Genomic DNA, 22,404 nt, shown 5'->3' with positions numbered 1-22,404 from the left:
ATTTAGCAAACAGAGGGCCACCATGCTACCACCCCATAGACCTTATGATTGCCCCATCGAACTGTTTCCGGGCACTTGCCCTCCCAGGGGTCGGATCTTTTCCCTATCTCCACCCGAACGAGCTGCTATGGATACCTACATCAAGGACGCTCTGGAAGCAGGCCTCATGCGTCCATCCACCTCCCCGGCGGGAGCAGGGTTTTTCTTTGTGGCCATGAAAGACGGTGGATTACGTCCTTGCATCGACTACCGGGGACTCAATGCCATAACCGTCCGTAACCGTTACCCGCTACCCCTTATGGCCACAGCCTTCGAGCTGCTCCAGGAAGCAGTTGTTTTCACTAAGCTTGACCTGCGGAACGCATACCATCTTGTGCGGATCAGACCTGGTGACGAGTGGAAGACCGCTTTCAACACGCCTACTGGTCACTATGAATACTTGGTGATGCCCTTCGGCCTGACCAACGCCCCAGCGGTGTTCCAAGCGCTCATAAACGATGTGCTTAGGGATATGCTTAACATATTTGTGTTTGTTTACTTGGATGACATCCTCATCTTTTCGAGCTCTCTTCAAGAACACACTAAGCATGTCAGACAAGTACTCAAACGCCTCCTAGACAGCCATCTGTACGTTAAGCCGGAAAAATGTGAATTCCATTAATCCCGAGTACAATTCCTGGGATTTGTAGTGGAACCTGGTCGAGTCCAAATGGACCCCAGGAAGGTAGGGGCGGTAGCGGATTGGCCCACCCCCAAATCCGTTAAGGAAGTTCAGCGTTTCCTGGGCTTCACTAACTTTTACCGCAAGTTCATCAAGAACTTCAGCTTGGTGGCAGCCCCTCTCTCAGCTTTAACCAAGGGTGGCAATGCAAGGTTTTTGTGGGGAAGAGAAGCTGAGACGGCCTTCCAAGGACTCAAGCAGCGCGTCCTCTCTGCTCCCATCCTGATACTACCGACTACGGATGAACCGTTTGTGGTGGAGGTAGACGCCTCAGAGGTTGGTGTTGGAGCTGTCCTGTCTCAGAGAGGTGAAGACAAGAAGCTTCATCCGTGCGCTTTCTTCTCACACCGGCTTACCCCGGCTGAGAGGAACTACGATGTGGGGGATCGTGAACTCCTAGCGGTTAAGATGGCATTGAAGGAATGGAGACACTGGCTCGAGGGGGCTTCTCACCCGTTTCAAGTGCTTACGGACCACAAAAATCTGGAGTATATCCAGCAGGCGAAGCGGTTGAACTCTAGACAAGCTAGATGGTCTCTTTTCTTCAATCGATTCCAGTTTATCCTCACCTACCGGCCCGGGTCGAAGAATCTCAAACCGGATGCCCTGTCCCGAGTCTACGCTTCTGCCATTCGAGATGACATGGACATGCCTGTCCTTCCTGCTGCTAAGATCGTGGCTCCAATCTCGTGGCAAGTTGAGGATACCGTGAGACGAGCTCAAGCTATTGAACCGGACCCGAAAGGAGGTCCTGCCAATCGGTTGTTTGTCCCCAAGGCAGTGAGGACTCAGGTCCTTCTGTGGGGGCACTCCTCTCGCCTCACCTGTCACCCGGGCGTAGGTCGCACCTTGGAGTTCATCCAGCGTAAGTTCTGGTGGCCTACCATAAGAGAAGACGTTGCCACTTTCGTCAATGCCTGCCCCGTGTGCTGCCAGGGCAAATCTTCTCACCTCCGCCCGCAAGGACTTCTTCACCTGTTCCCCACAGACCCTGGTCCCATATCTCGTTGGACTTCATTACTGGCCTTCCTCCATCCCATGGCAATACTACTATCCTAGTCATTATCGACAGGTTTTCAAAGGCAGCCAGGTTCGTCCCTCTGACAAGGAAACGGCTGAGTTGGTAATTAATCATGTGTTCCGAGTCTTCGGCATTCCTCAAGATATGGTTTCTGACAGAGGTCCCCAGTTCGCCTCTAGGTTTTGGAAGGCCTTCTGCCAACTCATGGGGGCTTCTGCCAGTCTATCTTCAGGGTACCATCCGGAGTCCAACGGCCAAACAGAGAGGATGAATCAAGAGCTGGAAACCACCCTCCGATGTATGACTCGTAACAACCCGTCCACATGGTCGTCCTTCATTGTTTGGGCCGAATACGCGCACAACACCTTGCGCTCCTCCTCCACTGGTATGTCCCCGCACGAGTGTCAGTTTGGCTATGCCCCTCCATTGTTCCCGGACCAGGAGGCAGAAGTCAGAGTGCCTTCAGCCTTGAAGTTCGTCAGACGCTGTCGGCTTATGTGGAGGAAGACCCGTCTTAATCTTATGCGTTCCTCACAGAGGTACCAACAACAAGCCAACAGACGTCACCGTCCCGGGCCTACCCTGCGCCCGGCCAGAGAGTCTGGCTCTCCACAAGAGACTTACCACTACGGGTGGAGTCTCGCAAGCTGTCCCAAAATACATCGGCCCCTTTAAGGTTGCCAGGAGAGTTAACCCAGTTTCTTATCGCCTACACTTACCCAGATCCCTTAAGATTAATCCCACATTTCACATTTCCTTATTAAAACCTGTTGTTTTTTCTCCCCTTGTCCCGGCAGACAGACCTCCCCTCCGCCTCGTGTCATTGGAGGCCAGCCGGCTTATACCGTCCATCGGATACTGGATTCCCGCCGGGTGCAGCGGTCCTGGCAGTATCTGGTGGACTGGGAAGGCTACGGTCCCGAGGAGCGCTCCTGGGTTCCTGCCAAAGACATACTGGACCCTGACCTCATTCGTCAGTTCAGGGCCCTCCACCCTGAGAGAGCTGGTAGGAACGTCAGGAGCCGTTCCTAGGGGGGGGATTCTGTCAGGATTTGGCCAGGGTTGTTCCGGTTTTTGGTCACTAGATGCCCCCATTGTGCCTTTTGACCTTTTGTTTTCCCTTGATCCCCATTATTATTTGCACCTGTGCCTCGTTTCCCCTGATTGTATTTAAACCCTTTGTTTTCCTCTGTTCTTTGCTCTGTGTTTGTATGTTAGCACCCAGCCCTAGTACTCTGAGAACTCTTGTTGATCCCGGTGGACTCTCTTGTGGAATTCTGTTTTTTGTTCTTGTTTGTTTGTTTTTTGAGTGTCTTGAGGCTTTTTGTGCTTTGCCTTCCACCTTGTGGATTTGCCTTTTTTGTCTTGGAGGATTGCCTTTGTTCTTGTGGGATTCCTTTTGAGGTTGTGGAGTTACATGTTTTCCTGAAGAACTTCACTTTTACTTCATTAAATACACCGTCTCAAGTACTGCTGTGTCTGCCTCATCTTCTAGGTTCTGCCGACTATTCGTGGCTCAGTTGGTTAAGTGACTGTTTCTCACTCCGGAGACCCGGGTTCGTAACCGGGTCCTGACAATAGCAAGTAAAAAACTGGAATGGTAGATTTGCAGTGGAAGAATGTGCAAAGTAGAAATAAAAATATTGGGGTGCAAAATAAATAAATACAGTAGGGGGAGAGGTAGTTGTTTGGGCTAAATTATAGATGGGCTATATACTTGTCTGTCTGTAATACTGACGACTGCTTATACCTGCTGCGTCATCCACAGGTGTGACAAATCAGTGATGCTCATGGTGGAGTGGCCGCTCCCTTTTCCTCTTCAATGTGAACATCTTAACACTTATTCTCTTCACGTCGTCCATAAACGGTCAAATATCTTGGCACTTCATCTATAAACGGTCAAACATCTTGGCACTTCATCTATAAACGGTCAAACATCTTGGCACTTCATCTATAAACGGTCAAACATCTTGGCACTTCATCTATAAACGGTCAAACATCTTGGCACTTCATCTATAAACGGTCAAACATCTTGGCACTTCATCTATAAACGGTCAAACATCTTGGCACTTCATCTATAAACGGTCAAACATCTTGGCACTTCATCTATAATCGGTCAAACATCTTGGCACTTCATCCATAAACGGTCAAACATCTTGGCACTTAATGTCACAAATGGTCTTATTTTTACTTTCCTGAAAACAAAGACTGGGATCCAGACGTGCAGTTTGCCCCCACCCCCCTCCCCCGCTTATGAAATATTTCAGAAATGATTAATAATTTAACCCAGAGTAGATTGAGGTAATGGTTGATTCATTTTTAATATCGCTCCTCCAAATCTGTCAGTCATTGGGGGAAAGGCCCAGTACCACTCAGCACAGCTCTGTAATGCTGACCTAATGTCCTAATGTCTTGTCTCCGTGCTCATATAAAGGGACACATGGGATACATGGAGACAGACATACATGGGGACAGGGAGGTGATCTGATACAGTGAGAGACAAACCCATATCTCTATGGAGGGGCCATTCATTCAACCCATTAACTGTGAAGCCTGGAGCTGGATCTTTAATCGTGTACCATGACCCAGTTAGAGTCAATTAGTTTGCAGTTAGCTGCCTGCAGTAACAAGGGCTGGTCACTGGTCCACTGCTAAAACAACACTATCAAGGAATAATGTTGAACCATTCCTTAAGAATGCTAACATCATGCTATCAAGGAATATTGTTGAACCATTCCTTAAGAAGGCTAACATCATGCTATCAAGGAATAATGTTGAACCATTCCTTAAGAATGCTAACATCATGCTATCAAGGAATAATGTTGAACCATTCCTTAAGAAGGCTAAGATCATGCTATCAAGGAATAATGTTGAACCATTCCTTAAGAATGCTAACATCATGCTATCAAGGAATAATGTTGAACCATTCCCTAAGAAGGCTAAGATCATGCTATCAAGGAATAATGTTGAACCATTCCTTAAGAATGCTAACATCATGCTATCAAGGAATATTGTTGAACCATTCCTTAAGAAGGCTAACATCATGCTATCAAGGAATAATGTTGAACCATTCCTTAACAATGCTAACATCATGCTATCAAGGAATATTGTTGAACCATTCCTTAAGAAGGCTAACATCATGCTATCAAGGAATAATGTTGAACCATTCCTTAAGAAGGCTAACATCATGCTATCAAGGAATAATGTTGAACCATTCCTTAACAATGCTAACATCATGCTATCAAGGAATACTGTTGAACCATTCCTTAACAATGCTAACAAGGGATACTGTTGAACCATTCCATAACAATGCTAAAACCATGCTAATCAAATCAAACTTTATTTGTCACGTGCGCCGAATACAACAGGTGTTGTTGTAGACCTTACAGTGAAATACTTACAGGCTCTAACCAATAGTGCGGAGGAAAAAAAGTGTGTGTTTGGTGTGTATTTGGTGTGTGTGTGGGGGGGAGTAAAGAAATAAAACAACAGTAAAAATACATTTGAAAATAAGAGTAGCAAGGCTATATACAGACAACGGTTAGTCAGGCTGTTAGTCAGGCAGACACCGGTTAGTCAGGCTGTTAGTCAGGCAGACACCGGTTAGTCAGGTAGTATGTGGGTATGGTTTAAGTGACTGTGCATATATGATGAATAGAGAGTAGCAGTAGCGTAAAAAGAGGGGTTGGCGGGTGGTGGGGCAGATAGCCCGGTTAGCCAATGTGCGGGAGCACTGGTTGGTCGGGCCAATTGAGGTAGTATGTACATGAATGTATAGTTAAAGTGACTATGCATATAAGATATTATCCTGTCTGGGAACGGGGTTCCGCTAGCGGAAGAAACTTCTCCTTAATGCAACCGCTGTGTCAGATTTCACTTTTTTTTTTACGGAAAAAGCATAATATGAGTACAGCGCTCAGAGCCCAAACCAGCCAAAGAAATATCTGCCATGTTGTGGAGTCAACAGAAGTCAGAAATAGCATTATAAATATTCACTTACCTTTGATGATCTTCGTCAGAATGCACTCCCAGGATTCCCAGTTCCACAATAAATGTTTGTTTTGTTTGATAAAGTTCATCAATTATGTCCATATACATCCTTTTGTTAGGGCGTTTTGGTAAACAAATCCAAACGCGCATGCGTTCCATCGGAAAGGTCGGACGAAAAGTTCCAAAAGTTATATTACTGGTCGTAGAAACATATCAAACAAAGTATAGAATCAATCTTTAGGATGTTTTTAACACAGATCTTCAATAATGTTCCAACCGGAGAATTCCTTTTGTCTGTAGAAAAGCATTGGAACGCGAGGTAACTTTCACATGACCGCACGTCACGAGCCCGTGGCTCTCTGCCAGACACCTGACTCATTCCCCTCTCATTCAGCCCCCCTTCACAGTAGAAGCCTGAAACAACGTTTTATAGACTGTTGACATCTAGTGGAAGCCTTAGGAAGTGCAAGATGACCAATATCCCACTGTATTGTCAATAGGGGCTGAGTTGAAAAACTACAAACCTCAGATGGTTGGATTTTTTTCTCAGGTTTTTGCAATATGCAAATATTAGCATCTGGGACTGAATAGCAGGCAGTTTACTCTGGGCACGCTTTTCATCAAAAAGTGAAAATGCTGCCCCCTATCCCAATGAAGATGAACAGAGAGTAGCAGCAGCATAAAGAGGGTTGGGGGGGGGGCACACAATGCAAATAGTCCGGGTAACCATTTGGTTACCTGTTCAGGAGTCTGATGTCTTGGGGGTAAAAACTGTTGGAATTGTGCCTGGCCGTGCAGTCATGGGTGAAAAGGGAGTAAAGGAGGGGACTGAGCACGCACCCCTGAGGGGCCCCCGTGTTGAGGATCAGCGTGGCGGATGTGTTGTTACCTACCCTTACCACCTGGGGGTAGCCCGTCAGGAAGTTTAGGATCCAGTTGCAGAGGGAGCTGTTTAGTCCCCGGGTCCTTAGCTTAGTGATGAGTTTTGAGGGCACTATGGTGTTGAACGCTGAGCTGTAGTCAATGAATAGCATTCTCACATAAGTGTTCCTTTTGTCCAGGTGGGAAAGGGCAGTATGGAGTGCAATGGAGATTGCATCATCTGTGGATCTGTTTGGGCGGTATGCAAATTGTGGAGTGGGTCTAGGGTTTCTGGGATAATGGTGTTGATGTGAGCCATTACCAGACTTTCAAAGCACTTCATGGCTACGGACGTGAGGACCACGGGTCTGTAGTCATTTAGACAGGTTGCCTTTGTATTCTTGGGCACAGGGACTATGGTGGTCTGCTTGAAACATGTTTGTATTACAGACTCAATCAAGGGACATGCTGAAAATGTCAGTGAAGACACCTGCCAGTTTGTCAGCATATGTCCGGAGCACACGTCCTGGTAACCCACCTGGCCCCGCAGCCTTGTGAATGTTGACCTGTTTAAAGGTCTTACTCACGTCGGCTACGGAGAGCGTGATCACACAGTCATCCGGAACAGCTGATGCTCTCATGCATGCCTCAGTTTTGCTTGCCTCGAAGCGAGCATAGAAGTAATTTATCTCGTCTGGTAGGCTCGTGTCACTGGGCAGCTCTCGGCTGTGCTTCCCTTTGTAGTCTGTAATAGTTTGCAGGCCCTGCCTCATCCAACGAGCGTCGGAGTCGGTGTAGTATGATTCAATCTTAGCGCTGTATTGACGCTTTGCCTGTTTGATGGTTCGTCGCAGGGCATAGCGGGATTTCTTGTAAGCCTCAGGGTTAGAGCCCCGCACCTTGAAAGCGGCAGCTCTACCCTTTAACTCAGTTCGTTGCCAGTAATCCATGGCTTCTGGTTGGGGTTTGTACGTACAGTCACTGTGGGGTTAGAGTCCCGCTCCTTGAAAGCGGAAGATCTACCCTTTAGCTCAGTGCGGACGTGGCCTGTAATTCATGCACTTATTGATAAAGCCAGTGACTGATGTGGTGTATTCCTCAATGTCATCGGAAGAATCGCGGAACATGTTCCAGTCTGTGATAGCAAAACAGTCCTGTAGCAGGGTAGCCTAGTGGTTAGAGCGTTGGACTATTAACCGAAAGGTTGCACATTCAAATCCCCGAGCTGGCAAGGTACAAATCTGTCGTTCTGCCCCTGAACAGGCAGTTAACCCACTGTTCCTAGGCCGTCATTGAAAATAAGAATTTGTTCTTAACTGACTTGCCTAGTTAAATAAAGGTTCAAAAAAATCTGCTACATCTGACCATTTTTTATAGACTGAGTCACTGGTGCTTCCTGCTTTAATTTATGCTTGTAAACAGGAATCAGGAGGATAGAGTTGTGGTCGGATTTACCAAATGGAGGGCGAGGGAGCGCTCCGTACGCATCTCTGTGTGTGGAGTACAAGTGCTCTAGAATTCCCCCCTCTGGTTGCACATTTAACATGTTGATAGAGATACTGTTGCTATCAAGGGATACTGTTGAACCATTCCTTAATAATGCTAACATCATGCTATCAAGGAATTATGTTGAACCCTTCCTTAACAATGCTAACATCATGCTATCAAGGAATTATGTTGAACCCTTCCTTAACAATGCTAACATCATGCTATCAAGGGATACTGTTGAACCATTCCTTAATAATGCTAACATCATGCTATCAAGGAATTATGTTGAACCCTTCCTTAACAATGCTAACATCATGCTATCAAGGAATTATGTTGAACCCTTCCTTAACAATGCTAACATCATGCTATCCACGTGTCTAACAATGGTGCTGTTCAACTTGCAGAGCCTTAGAGGATGCTGGTGTGTGTTCATCTGTTAGATCCATTTCAAAAGCAGCCTGTCTTCCTATCTTGCTAGAGGTCATCAGGGAAGTGGGTTTCCATCTCATTACTCTCACTAATCCAATTATAAGCGAGTACCAGTATGTCAAGCAAGGATGACTTGAATGATGCTAGCTAGTCAACGGTCTTCTGGGGAGAGGAATGCTAACTGTGGTGTTTTGTGTCTCTCTCTCTCTCTCTCTCTCTCTGCAGGGTGGAGAGGTCTACAGACCAGGTGATCAAGCCGGTCAACGTGGAGGCCTTATCCAAGTGGGTGGGCAAGATCCCTGCGGACGTACTGAGAGACATGCCCGTCATCGCCCCCATGTTGTCCCGTCTGGGGTACGACCCCCACGCCAACCCTCCTAACTACGGCCGGCCAGACCCCAAGGTCCTTGACAACACCAGGAGGGTGAGTGGGGAAAAGATGGACAGGGACACACGTCACCCCAAATTACCTGTCCAATCTCTGACTCTCATTTAAATGAACTGTCCAATCTCTGACTCTCATTTAAATGAACTGTCCAATCTCTGACTCTCATTTAAATTAACTGTCCAATCTCTGACTCTCATTTAAATTACCTGTCCAATCTCTGACTCTCATTTAAATTACCTGTCCAATCTCTGACTCTCATTTAAATTACTGGTGAATAAATTAATGTATTCAAACAAATGAATTCCCAGCATCTGTTTTTGAATTCAGTGATCATATCCAAATGAATCCATCCTCCACGTCTATCAGACGGACCTGAATGTGCACTTCTATTCTAAGTAATACGTTCTACATCGCTACACTCACTCACCTAGCCAGCCGTCATTGGTGCTGGACGAGCACATCTATGTCTGGAGCAGAATGTTGTATTAAATACTATTTCAACGAGGAGCCCTCTCTCAAGCCTCTAGATTTCATATCTGTGAAACATATTCAATCTTTCACAGTTATTTTTTGTTTCTCTGGTTCAGGATTTAAACTGATACATTCTAGTACTGTAGGCCCCAGAAGACCTTTGACCTGTGTGTGTTGAAAAGAGATCAGCTTTATTTGTTGTGTGATCTTAACGCGGCTTCGTGTAAACAAACGTTCATCTGATTAGCATCTCTCCTTCGACAGGTTCGCATGTGATCTCTAATCCTCACCTCCACCCTGTTTGGCTTCGGTTCCAGGTTCTATACTGTCTTTTAATATATATATATATATTTGTACATCAGTGGAGGCTCCTCAGAGGAGGAAGAAGAAGAACATCCTCCTCAGTCATAAAAATACAAATTATTATTTTTAGATAAAACTATACTAAATATATTCACGCCACCAAATAATTGATTAAAAACACACTGTTTTGCAATGAAGGTCTACAGTAGCCTCAACAGCACTCTGTAGGGTAGCACCATGGTGTAGCCAGAGGACAGCTAGCTTCCGTCTTCCTCTTCAATGCAAAACCTAGTAGCCTCAACTCGGTTCTCACCCCCTTCCATAGACTTACACAGTAATTATGACAACTTCCGGAGGACGTCCTTCAACCTATCAGAGGATGTCCTTCAGTCAGAGCTCTTGCAGCGTGAACTGACATGTTGTCCACCCAATCATAGGATCAGAGAATGAGTCTAGAACTGAAATCATATTTGTTTTTCACTACAGCTACCTGGTTTAGCACTAAGCACCCGCATCAAAATGTGGTGATATGTTAGCTGACTGGCTAAGACAACAGTTGAACATGTTTTTAGAACAAATCCATTTCTAATGAATGACAATGATATGTTAGCTAGCTGGCTATGGCTTCGTTGTAGAGAGGGATTTTCAGGCTAAGCTACCTGAGAGGGATGCTATGTTAGCTAGCTGGCTATGGTTATCCAACAGAGAGGGATGATATGTTAGCTAGCTGGCTATGGCTATCCAACAGAGAGGGATGTTATGTTAGTTAGCTTGCTAAAGCTATCCAACTGAGCGGGATGATATGTTAGCTAGCTGGCTATGGCTATCCAACAGAGAGGGATGATATGTTAGCTAGCAGGCTAAGGCTATCCAACAGAGAGGGATGCTATGTTAGCTAGCTGGCTATGGTTATCCAACAGAGAGGGATGCTATGTTAGCTAGCTGGCTAAGGCTATCCAACAGAAATAGATGATATGTTAGCTAGCTGGCTAAAGCTATCCAACTGAGAGGGATGATATGTTAGCTAGCTGGCTAAGGCTATCCAACAGAGAGGGATGATATGTTAGCTAGCTGGCTACGGCTATCCAACAGAGAGGAATGATATGTTAGCTAGCTGGCTAAGGCTATCCAACAGAGAGGGATGTTATGTTAGCTAGCTGGCTATGGCTATCCAACAGAGAGGGATGTTATGTTAGCTAGCTGGCTAAAGCTATCCAACTGAGCGGGATGATATGTTAGCTAGCTGGCTAAGGTTATCCAACAGAAATAGATGATATGTTAGCTAGCTGGCTAAGGCTATCCAACACTGGAACTCTTCCAAGTCAAGGTAAGCTTTTGGTTGAATTAATTCATTGCCACCGGGGCCCGCCAGTGTAACTGCTAAACTATTTGCTGACTGTACACTGTGCTGCATGATAGTGGCGGTTTACTAACTCATTACTTATAATAGATACATTGACTAGCTATGACGTTAGCTAATATGGTTTCAACGATGTAGCGTAGCGTTCATGATATGAAGTTTTTTAGTTTTTTTTGTTGCATGGCCACAGACAGCTGATGTGGTGTTCACTGAAGTCCTCAAGCGAAGGGAAATGGTGAGAGGAGGAGAGCACGTAGATGTGAGAAGGAATTCTACAACGAGCAAAGGGATCAGTATGTGGCTTCTATGAAAGTGAACTGTGTTTGGGTGTGATCAGGGGTGTATTCATTCCGCCTATTCTGTAAAAAAAAAAAAAAAAGTTTCTTAAACGAGAATTAGCATAGCTGAATTTGTCCGATAGAAACTCTTGTTTGCAACTGTTATGACCCTAGACTGAACCTAGAAACCCCTAGAGAACCTAGACCCCCAACTTTTATGACCCTAGACTGAACCTAGACCCCGATCTGTTATGACCCTAGACTGAACCTAGACCCCCAACTGTTATACACCCTAGACTGAACCTAGACCCCCAACTGTTATGACCCTAGACTGAACCTAGACCCCCATCTGTTATACACCCTAGACTGAACCTAGACCCCCAACTGTTATGACCCTAGACTGAACCTTGACCCCCAACTGTTATGACCCTAGACTGAACCTTGACCCCCAACTTTTATGACCCTAGACTGAACCTAGACCCCCATCTGTTATGACCCTAAACTGAACCTAGACCCCCAACTGTTATACACCCTAAGACTGAACCTAGACCCCCAACTGTTATGACCCTAGACTGAACCTAGACCCCCAACTGTTATGACCCTAGACTGAACCTTGACCCCATCTGTTATGACCCTAGACTGAACCTAGACTCCCATCTGTTATGACCCTAGACTGAACCTAGACTCCCATCTGTTATGACCCTAGACTCCCATCTGTTATGACCCTAGACTGAACCTAGACTCCCATCTGTTATACACCCTAGACTGAACCTAGACCCCATCTGTTATACACACTAGACTGAACCGAGACCCCCATCTGTTATGACCCTAGTATGAACCTAGACTCCCATCTGTTATGACCCTAGACTGAACCTTGACCCCCATCTGTTATGACCCTAGACTGAACCTAGACCCCCAACTGTTATGACCCTAGACTGAACCTAGACCCCCATCTGTTATGACCCTAGACTGAACCTAGACCCCCAACTGTTATGACCCTAGACTGAACCTTGACCCCCAACTGTTATGACCCTAGACTGAACCTTGACCCCCATCTGTTATGACCCTAGACTGAACCTAGACTCCCATCTGTTATGACCCTAGACTGAACCTAGACCCCCATCTGTTATGACCCTAGACTGAACCTAGACCCCAACTGTTATGACCCTAGACTGAACCTAGACCCCCATCTGTTATGACCCTAGACTGAACCTAGACCCCCAACTGTTATGACCCTAGACTGAACCTTGACCCCCAACTGTTATGACCCTAGACTGAACCTTGACCCCCAACTGTTATGACCCTAGACTGAACCTAGACCCCCAACTGTTATGACCCTAGACTGAACCTTGACCCCCAACTGTTATGACCCTGGACTGAACCTTGACCCCCAACTGTTATGACCCTAGACTGAACCTTGACCCCCAACTGTTATGACCCTAGATCAGCTAGATGCAGGGAAGGAGGTATGCGAGGAGGTATTGAATGTGTCACTATCTGTCACCTTGATTAGTCAAATGTTTCTCTTGACCTGTGTGCAGCACCTACGTTGTAAACTTTGATTTATAGGCTGGGTTGTACGGTAATAACCTCATGATGGGTATAGGGAAAATTAGAGTATCGTGTAGTAGCCTAACTCAATCGATGTTACATTGAGCTGGGTCAATAGAATATGAATGACAGTCGTCTGATGTACTGTAATAGGAATAAGGCTAATTTAAAAAAAATATCGTTCTCCCTCATCTTAAACGTTAAGACCACCATTGTTGTATATTTGTAAATACTGAATACTTACCGGATGTTTGGGTAGATACTAGATATTTGTCTGTCTTCTCGTTGCTTTGTTTTCCAAATGGGATTTTAGTTTTCTGTAGTAGCCAGAGAGACTTACAAGGAATCTGGATGTTATCCAAGTTAATAACCTTCCATGCTCAGGGAACAGTGTTTTTGACAAGGGTGCATCCCAAATGGCACCCTCTGGGCCCTGGTCAAAACGTAGTGCAGTACCTCTGGGCCCTGGTCAAAACGTAGTGCACTACCTCTGGGCCCTGGTCAAAACGTAGTGCACTACCTCTGGGCCCCGGTCAAAACGTAGTGCACTACCTCTGGGCCTGGTCAAAACGTAGTGCAGTACCTCTGGGCCCTGGTCAAAACGTAGTGCAGTACCTCTGGGCCCTGGTCAAAACGTAGTGCAGTACCTCTGAGCCCTGGTCAAAACGTAGTGCAGTACCTCTGGGCCCTGGTCAAAATGTAGTGCACTACCTCTGGGCCCTGGTCAAAACGTAGTGCACTACCTCTGGGCCCTGGTCAAAACGTAGTGCAGTACCTCTGGGCCCTGGTCAAAACGTAGTGCACTACCTCTGGGCCCTGGTCAAAACGTAGTGCACTACCTCTGGGCCCTGGTCAAAATGTAGTGCACTACAGAGGGAATAGGATGCAAGACAAGTATTTTTTTCATGTTTTCTACTTCGCAAGAGATGAGTCTTTACCAGGGAAGGTGACGAGGGAGAGGAGTCTTTACCAGGGAAGGTGACGAGGGAGAGGAGTCTTTACCAGGGAAGGTGGGGAGGGAGAGGAGTCTTTACCAGGGAAGGTGGGGAGGGAGAGGAGTCTTGACCAGGGAAGGTGAGGAGGGAGAGGAGTCTTTACCAGGGAAGGTGACGAGGGAGAGGAGTCTTTACCAGGGAAGGTGGGGAGGGAGAGGAGTCTTTTACCAGGGAAGGTGGGGAGGGAGAGGAGTCTTTTACCAGGGAAGGTGGGGAGGGAGAGGAGTCTTTTACCAGGGAAGGTGGGGAGGGAGAGGAATCTACCAGGGAAGGTGGGGAGGGAGAGGAGTCTTTTACCAGGGAAGGTGGGGAGGGAGAGGAGTCTTTTACCAGGGAAGGTGGGGAGGGAGAGGAGTCTTTTACCAGGGAAGGTGGGGAGGGAGAGGAGTCTTTTACCAGGGAAGGTGGGGCGGGAGAGGAGTCTTTTACCAGGGAAGGTGGGGAGGGAGAGGAGTCTTTTACCGGGGAAGGTGGGGAGGGAGAGGAGTCTTTTACCAGGGAAGGTGGGGAGGGAGAGGAGTCTTTTACCAGGGAAGGTGGGGAGGGAGAGGAGTCTTTTACCAGGGAAGCAGAAGGGACCCCAGTAGTCTGAGAAAAAATGTACATCACCACTTCCTCTCTCACATTTCATAACTGCTGAACTGACTGACCGCTACACTACCTTGCAAGTTGATAGGTCAATTTCCTGGTTCAAAAGTTGTGCGCCAAATAGAGACGAGGGTGTCGTTTAGGGATGCGGACGGGTTGGTCTGTTGGTTTGTGGCAGCAACTTCAATGTATCATCTGAGAAACCAACATACAGCAGCACTTCTCACATTTAAAAATGTTTTTTTTTTACTAACAGTCTGTATTGATCTCTTGTTATCCAAATGGTCTCTCAGAGGAGAAGGGGCGTTATGAAGTTACGATGCACGGTAACCATATGAAGAGTATTACAGTAAGGAGATATAGCCAGCTACTCTTTAACTCTCAATCTGTTATCCTTTATGGATTGATTCTGTCTAGTGGCTAAAGAACAAACTGGGTACACAGACACACACACACAGGCACGCATACCAAACACATGCTTACGCACACACCACACACGCTATCGTGTGTGTGTGTGTGTTTTTAGGGCACGCTGCATAATGACTTGGGTGTAAAGAAGTGACCTCTTTTAAATGTTGTTGTGTGTGTGTGTGTGTGTGTGTGTGTGTGTGCCTGTGTGTGTGTGTGTGTGTGTGTGTCTGTGTGTGTGTTGTGTGGGAGGGGTGTTTGTGTGTGTGTGTGTGTGTTGGGGGAGGGAGTGTGGTGTGTTTTGAGTCTTACAGCCTGGGGGATGGATCACAGTCTGGAAGGGGATCACAGTCTGGAAGGGGGTCAGAGAGGAGGGTTTGGGAGAAGGTTTGGAGGTAGCTGGGAGGGGGGGTAGTTTTGAGGGAGAGAAGGAAGGGAGGTATGGTGGTTGGTAGAGGTTTAGATGGAGAATTGTTGGTTGGTTGGGGGAGGGAGTGATGGTAGGGAGATATGATGTTTGGAGGGGGATTGATGGGGGGGTAGTTTGGGTAGGGATGTTTGGAGGGAGATGGATGGGGGGGGTGGTTTGGGGAGGGATGTTTGGAGGAGATGGATGGGGGGGTAGTTTGGGGAGGGATGTTTGGAGGAGATGGGTGGGGGTAGTTTGGGGAGGGATGTTTGGAGGGAGATGGGTGGGGGGGGGGGGTAGTTTGGGGAGGGATGTTTGGAGGGAGATGGATGGGGGGGTAGTTTGGGTAGGGATGTTTGGAGGGAGAGATGGATGGGGGGGATGGTGGTTTGGGGAGGGATGTTTGGAGGAGATGGATGGGGGTAGTTTTGGGAGGGATGTTTGGAGGGAGATGGGTGGGGGTAGTTTGGGGAGGGATGTTTGGAGGGAGATGGGTGGGGGGTAGTTTGGGGAGGGATGTTTGGAGGGAGATGGATGGGGGGTAGTTTGGGGAGGGATGTTTGGAGGGAGATGGGTGGGGGGGGTAGTTTGGGGAGGGATGTTTGGAGGGGGTAGATGGATGGGGGAGATAGTTTGGGGAGGGATGTTTGGAGGGAGATGGATGGGGGGTAGATTGGGGAGGGATGTTTGGAGGGAGATGGGTGGGGGGGGTAGTTTGGGGAGGGATGTTTGGAGGGAGATGGGTGGGGGGATGGATAGTTTGGGGAGGGATGTTTGGAGGGAGATGGGTGGGGGGAGATAGTTTTGGGGAGGGATGTTTGGAGGGAGATGGATGGGAGGGATGTTTGGGGAGGGATGTTTGGAGGGAGATGGATGGGGGGGATAGTTTGGGGAGGGATGTTTGGAGGGAGATGGATGGGGGGGTAGTTTGGGGAGGGTTGTTTGGAGGGAGATGGATGGGGGGTAGTTTGGGGAGGGATGTTTGGAGGGAGATGGGTGGGGGGTAGTTTGGGGAGGGATGTTTGGAGGGAGATGGGTGGGGGGGTAGTTTGGGGGAGGGATGTTTGGAAGGAGATGGGTGGGGGGTAGTTTGGGGAGGGATGTTTGGAGGGAGATGGATGGGGGGGTAGTTTGGGGAGGGATGTTTGGAGGGAGAGGATGGATGGGGGTAGTTTGGGGAGGGATGTTTGGAGGGAGATGGATGGGGGGGGTAGTAGTTTGGGGGAGGGATGTTTGGAGGGAGATGGGTGGGGGGGGTAGTTTGGGGAGGGATGTTTGGAGGGAGATGGGGGGGTAGTTTGGGGGAGGGATGTTTGGAGGGAGGCAGATATATAGCCGACCACCTGGCTGTTAGAATGTTCTCATTATCTGTATATTCAATTCATCTGGGGCCAATTCTTCTTCCTAAACATCTACCACACACCACCACCCACACACACACACACACACACACACACACACACACACACACACACACACACACACACACACACACACACACACACACACACACACACACACACACACACACACACGCATAGCTCTACAGTATAAACCTTCACCTTTTGCATGAGGCACTCTGTCATTTTGACTAATGGTGCAGATAAACTACCCTTCATTAACCTCGGCTGCAGCATCCCAAGCACCAGCCTCTTTATTCCGGTGCCCTAGTTTGGACCACAGCCCCTCCAGTGTATTTATTCTGGTGCCCTAGTTTGGACCACAGCCCCTCCAGTGTATTTATTCTGGTGCCCTAGTTTGGACCACAGCCCCTCCAGTGTATTTATTCTGGTGCCCTAGTTTGGACCACAGCCCCTCCAGTGTATTTATTTGGACCACAGCCCCTCCAGTGTATTTATTCTGGTGCCCCACAGCCCCTCCAGTTTGGTGCCCTACCACAGCCCCTCCAGTGTATTTATTCTGGTGCCCCACAGCCCCTCCAGTGTATTTATTCTGGTGCCCTTTTGGACCACAGCCCCTCCAGTGTATTTATTCTGGTGCCCTAGTTTGGACCACAGCCCCTCCAGTGTATTTATTCTGGTGCCCTAGTTTGGACCACAGCCCCTCCAGTGTATTTATTCTGGTGCCCTAGTTTGGACCACAGCCCCTCCAGTGTATTTATTCTGGTGCCCTAGTTTGGACCACAGCCCCTCCAGTGTATTTATTCTGGTGCCCTAGTTTGGACCACAGCCCCTCCAGTGTATTCGTTATTTATATTTATGTTTTATGTTAACCTTTTATTTGCACTAGGCAAGTCATTTTAAGAACAAATACTTATTTTTAACAATGACGGCCTGGTGTGGGGACGGGGGCCTGGTGTGGGGACGGGGGCCTGGTGTGGGGACGGGGGCCTGGTGTGGGGACGGGGGCCTGGTGTGGGGACGGGGGGCCCGGTGTGGGGACGGGGCCTGGTGTGGGGACGGGACCTGGTGTGGGGACGGGGGGGGCCTGGTGTGGGGACGGGGGCCTGGTGTGGGACGGGGCCTGGTGGGGACGGGGGCCTGGTGGGGACGGGGGGCCTGGTGTGGGCCCTGGTGTGGGGACGGGGGCCTGTGTGGGGACGGGGCCTCCTGTGGGGACCCTGGTGTGGGGACGGGGGCCCTGTGTGGGGACGGGGGCCTGGTGTGGGGACGGGGCCCTGTGGGGGACGGGGGGTGTGGGGACCTGTGGGGACGGGGCCTCGGTGTGGGGACGGGGCCTGGTGTAGGGGGGCCTGTGGGGGACCCTGTGTGGGGACGGGGGGGACCCTGGTGGGGGACGGGGCCCTGTGTGGGACGGGGCCTGGGGACGGGGGCCTGGCAGCAACCCATGTGGGGACGGGGCCCTCGTGTGGGGACGGGGGCCCGGTGTGGGGACGGGGGGCCCTGTGTGGGGACGGGGGCCCGGTGTGGGGACGGGGCCCGGTGTAGGGACGGGGGCCTGTGTGGGGACGGGGGCCTGGTGTGGGGACGGGGCCTGGTGTAGGGACGGGGCCCTGTGTGGGGACAGGGGCCTGGGATTAAAAATAAACAAACATACAGGACAAACACACATCACGACAACAGAGACAAAGCATGGCAGCAACCCATGACAACAACATGGCAGCAATACATGACAACAACATGGCAGCAATACATGACAACAACATGGCAGCAACACATGACAACAACATGGCAGCAATACATGACAACAACATGGCAGCAACACATGACGACAACATGGCAGCAACACATGACAACAACATGGCAGCAATACATGACAACAACATGGCAATACATGCAATGGCAGCAATACATGACAACAACATGGCAGCAACATACATGACAACAACATGGCAGCAACCCATGACAACAACATGGCAGCAATACATGACAACAACATGGCAGCAATACATGGCAGCAACACATGACAACAACATGGCAGCAACCCATGTATGCAATTGGCAGCAACACATGACAACAACATGGATAAAACAACATGGCAGCAATACATGAAATGGTAGCATACATTATTTATTACAACATATTATTATTATATTATATTATTATTACATGACAACAACATGGCATTTATATATTATTATTATTATTATTATATATATTATATATTATTATTATATTATACATGACAACAACATGGCAGCAATACATGACAACAACATGGTAGCAATACATGACAACAGCATGGTAGCAATACATGACAACAACATGGTAGCAATACATGACAACAACATGGCAGCAACACATGAGGACAACATGGCAGCAACACATGACAGCACAACATGGCAGCAACACATGACGACAACATGGCAGCAACACATGACAACAGCATGGCAGCAATACATGACAACAACATGGCAGCAAACATGGCATGACAACAACATGGCAGCAACACATGACAACATGGCACAGCATGGCAGCAATACATGACACAGCATGGCAGCAGCAATACATGACAACAACATGGTAGCAACACATGACAACAACATGGCAGCAATACATGACAACAACATGGCAGCAATACATGGCAACAACATGGTAGCAACACATGGCGACAACATGGCAGCAATACATGACAACAACATGGCAGCAATACATGACAACAACATGGCAGCAACACATGACAACAACATGGCAGCAACACATGACAACAACATGGCAGCAACACATGACAACAACATGGCAGCAATACATGACGACAACATGGCAGCAACACATGACGACAACATGGCAGCAACACATGACAACAACATGGCAGCAATACATGACAACAACATGGCAGCAATACATGACAACAACATGGCAGCAACACATGACAACAACATGGCAGCAACACATGAGGAATACAACATGGCAGCAACACATGACAACAACATGGCAGCAACACATGACAATACAACATGGCAGCAACACATGACACAACATGGCAGCAACACATGACAACAACATGGCAGCAACACATGACAACAACATGGTAGCAACACATGACAACAACATGGCAGCAATACATGACAACAACATGGCAGCAACACATGACGACAACATGGCAGCAACACATGACGGCAGCAATACATGGCACAACATGGCAGCAACATGACATGACGACAACATGGCAGCAACACATGACAACAACATGGCAGCAATACATGACAACAACATGGCAGCAACACATGGCAACAACATGGCAGCAATACATGACAACAACATGGCAGCAACACATGGCAACAACATGGCAGCAATACATGACAACAACATGGCAGCAACACATGACAACAACATGGCAGCAATACATGACAACAACATGGCAGCAACACATGACAACAACATGGCAGCAACACATGACAACAACATGGCAGCAACACATGACAACAACATGGCAGCAACACATGACAACAACATGGCAGCAATACATGACAACAACATGGCAGCAATACATGACAACAACATGGCAGCAACACATGACAACAACATGGCAGCAACACATGGCAACAACATGGCAGCAATACATGACAACAACATGGCAGCAATACATGACAACAACATGGCAGCAACACATGACAACAACATGGCAGCAATACATGACAACAACATGGCAGCAACACATGACAACAACATGGCAGCAACACATGACAACAACATGGCAGCAACACATGACAACAACATGGTAGCAATACATGACAACATGGCAGCAATACATGACAACAACATGGCAGCAATACATGACAACAACATGGCAGCAACACATGGCAACAACATGGCAGCAATACATGACAACAACATGGCAGCAATACATGACAACAACATGGTAGCAATACATGACAACATGGCAGCAATACATGACGACAACATGGCAGCAATACATGACAACAACATGGCAGCAACACATGACAACAACATGGCAGCAACACATGGCAACAACATGGCAGCAATACATGACAACAACATGGCAGCAATACATGACAACAACATGGTAGCAATACATGACAACAACATGGTAGCAACACATGACAACAACATGGCAGCAATACATGACAACAACATGGCAGCAATGGAAACAACATGGCAGCAATACATGACAACAACATGGTAGCAATACATGACAACAACATGGTAGCAATACATGACAACATGGCAACACATGACACACATGACAACAACAAGCAACACACATGAGCAACAACATGGCAGCAACACACGACAACAACATGGTACGTTATTGGGCACAGACAACGGCAAGAAGGTAGAGAGAACAATACATAATGCGAAGCAGTCACACATGTCGGTCAACAAGCCCCAGCAGCAACTGCTGAAGAGAGAGAGCGAACCAGACAGGACAGATGACAGACAGACAGACCAGACAGACAGACAACAGACAGACAGACAGACAGACAGACAGAGATTATGGGGGATTAGACAGGAGAGACAGAGAGAGAGGAGACAGGAGAGACAGAGAGAGGGAGACAGAAAGAGATTAGACAGGAGAGACAGAGAGAGAGGAGACAGGAGAGACAGAGAGAGAGGAGACAGGAGAGACAGAGAGAGAGAGACAGGAGAGACAGAGAGAGGGAGACAGGAGAGACAGAGAGAGAGGAGACAGGAGAGACAGAGAGAGGGAGACAGGAGAGACAGAGAGAGGAGACATACAGGTACAGGGTGACACGCAGACAGAGAGAGAGACAGACAGAGAGAGGAGACAGACAGAGAGAGGAGACAGACAGAGAGAGGGGAGACAGACAGAGAGACAGACAGAGAGGAGAGAGAGAGATTAGACAGAAAGGGAGGGATATGATTAGGAAAGAGAAGAGGAGAGAGAGAGAGAGGAGACAGAGAGAGAGTAGACACAGAGAGAGTAGACAGAGAGAGAGGGACAGAGAGAGAGAGACAGACAGACAGACAGACAGACAGACAGACAGAGAGAGAGAGGAGACAGACAGACAGACAGACAGACAGACAGACAGACAGACAGACAGAGGAGACAGACAGAGAGAGAGAGAGACAGACAGACAGAGAGGAGACAGAGAGAGAGAGAGACAGACAGAGAGGAGAGAGAGAGAGAGAGACAGACCAGAGAGAGAGAGAGAGAGACAGAGAGAGAGAGAGACAGACCAGAGAGAGAGAGACAGACAGAGAGAGAGAGAGGAGACAGCCAGAGAGAGAGAGAGAGGAGACAGCCAGAGAGAGAGAGAGAGGAGACAGCCAGAGAGAGAGAGGAGACAGCGAGAGAGAGAGAGAGGAGACAGAGAGAGAGAGAGAGAGAGAGAGAGAGAGAGAGAGAGAGAGAGAGAGAGAGAGAGAGAGAGAGATCTCAAGAGCTTTGGATGAAATTGGACACCGTCACAAGTAATTTAACGTTTCACAAATTGAAGAGGGGGTGTTAATGATTGGTTCCAGGACTAACCCTCTGTCTCTTTGTCTCCACAAAAGTGTGTGTGTGTCAGCCTGTGTTTGTGCATCATTGGTGACATGTGTAAAAGCCTGTGGGAGGGTGTTTACATGTTTTTGTTGGTGTCTCGGTGTGTGTGTGTGTGTGTGTGTGTGTGTGTGTGTGTGTGTGTGTGTACACATTCCCTAGGCCCCGCTCTGTCTCTGGTCTCACCTATATGGTTATAGTTACATTTACATTGAAGTCATTTAGCAGACGCTCTTATCCAGAGCGACTTACCAT

At 48.0% G+C, this 22,404-nt stretch overlaps 1 protein-coding gene and 1 long non-coding RNA gene across 51 annotated transcripts in view; one reads left to right on the top strand and one right to left on the bottom strand.

Annotated features, from left to right (window-relative positions):
• Window positions 1-22,404, top strand: part of tpst1 (tyrosylprotein sulfotransferase 1) — a 123,082-nt gene that overhangs the window by 67,336 nt on the left and 33,342 nt on the right. For all 49 annotated transcript variants that reach the window (XM_052487007.1, XM_052486958.1, XM_052486801.1 and 46 more), the window contains exon 3: window positions 8,736-8,934. In XM_052487007.1, the coding sequence (XP_052342967.1) occupies window positions 8,736-8,934 (199 nt within the window). The remainder of the gene's footprint in view (window positions 1-8,735; window positions 8,935-22,404) is intronic.
• LOC127913892 (uncharacterized) lies at window positions 12,019-13,850 on the bottom strand. Of its 2 annotated transcripts, none has more exons than XR_008087153.1 (3): window positions 12,557-13,850; window positions 12,489-12,522; window positions 12,019-12,353 (listed from the first exon to the last, which is right to left on the bottom strand). It is a non-coding gene; the product is annotated as an uncharacterized LOC127913892 (long non-coding RNA). The 2 variants fall into 2 exon arrangements; XR_008087120.1 differs by lacking the exon at window positions 12,489-12,522 and adding an exon at window positions 12,422-12,455.

The sequence above is a fragment of the Oncorhynchus keta genome, chromosome 1 (assembly GCF_023373465.1).
Source record: "Oncorhynchus keta strain PuntledgeMale-10-30-2019 chromosome 1, Oket_V2, whole genome shotgun sequence".
NCBI lineage: Eukaryota > Metazoa > Chordata > Actinopteri > Salmoniformes > Salmonidae > Oncorhynchus > Oncorhynchus keta.
The sequence above is the reverse complement of the archived record's forward strand: the minus strand, read 5'-3'. Positions and strand labels throughout refer to the sequence as shown.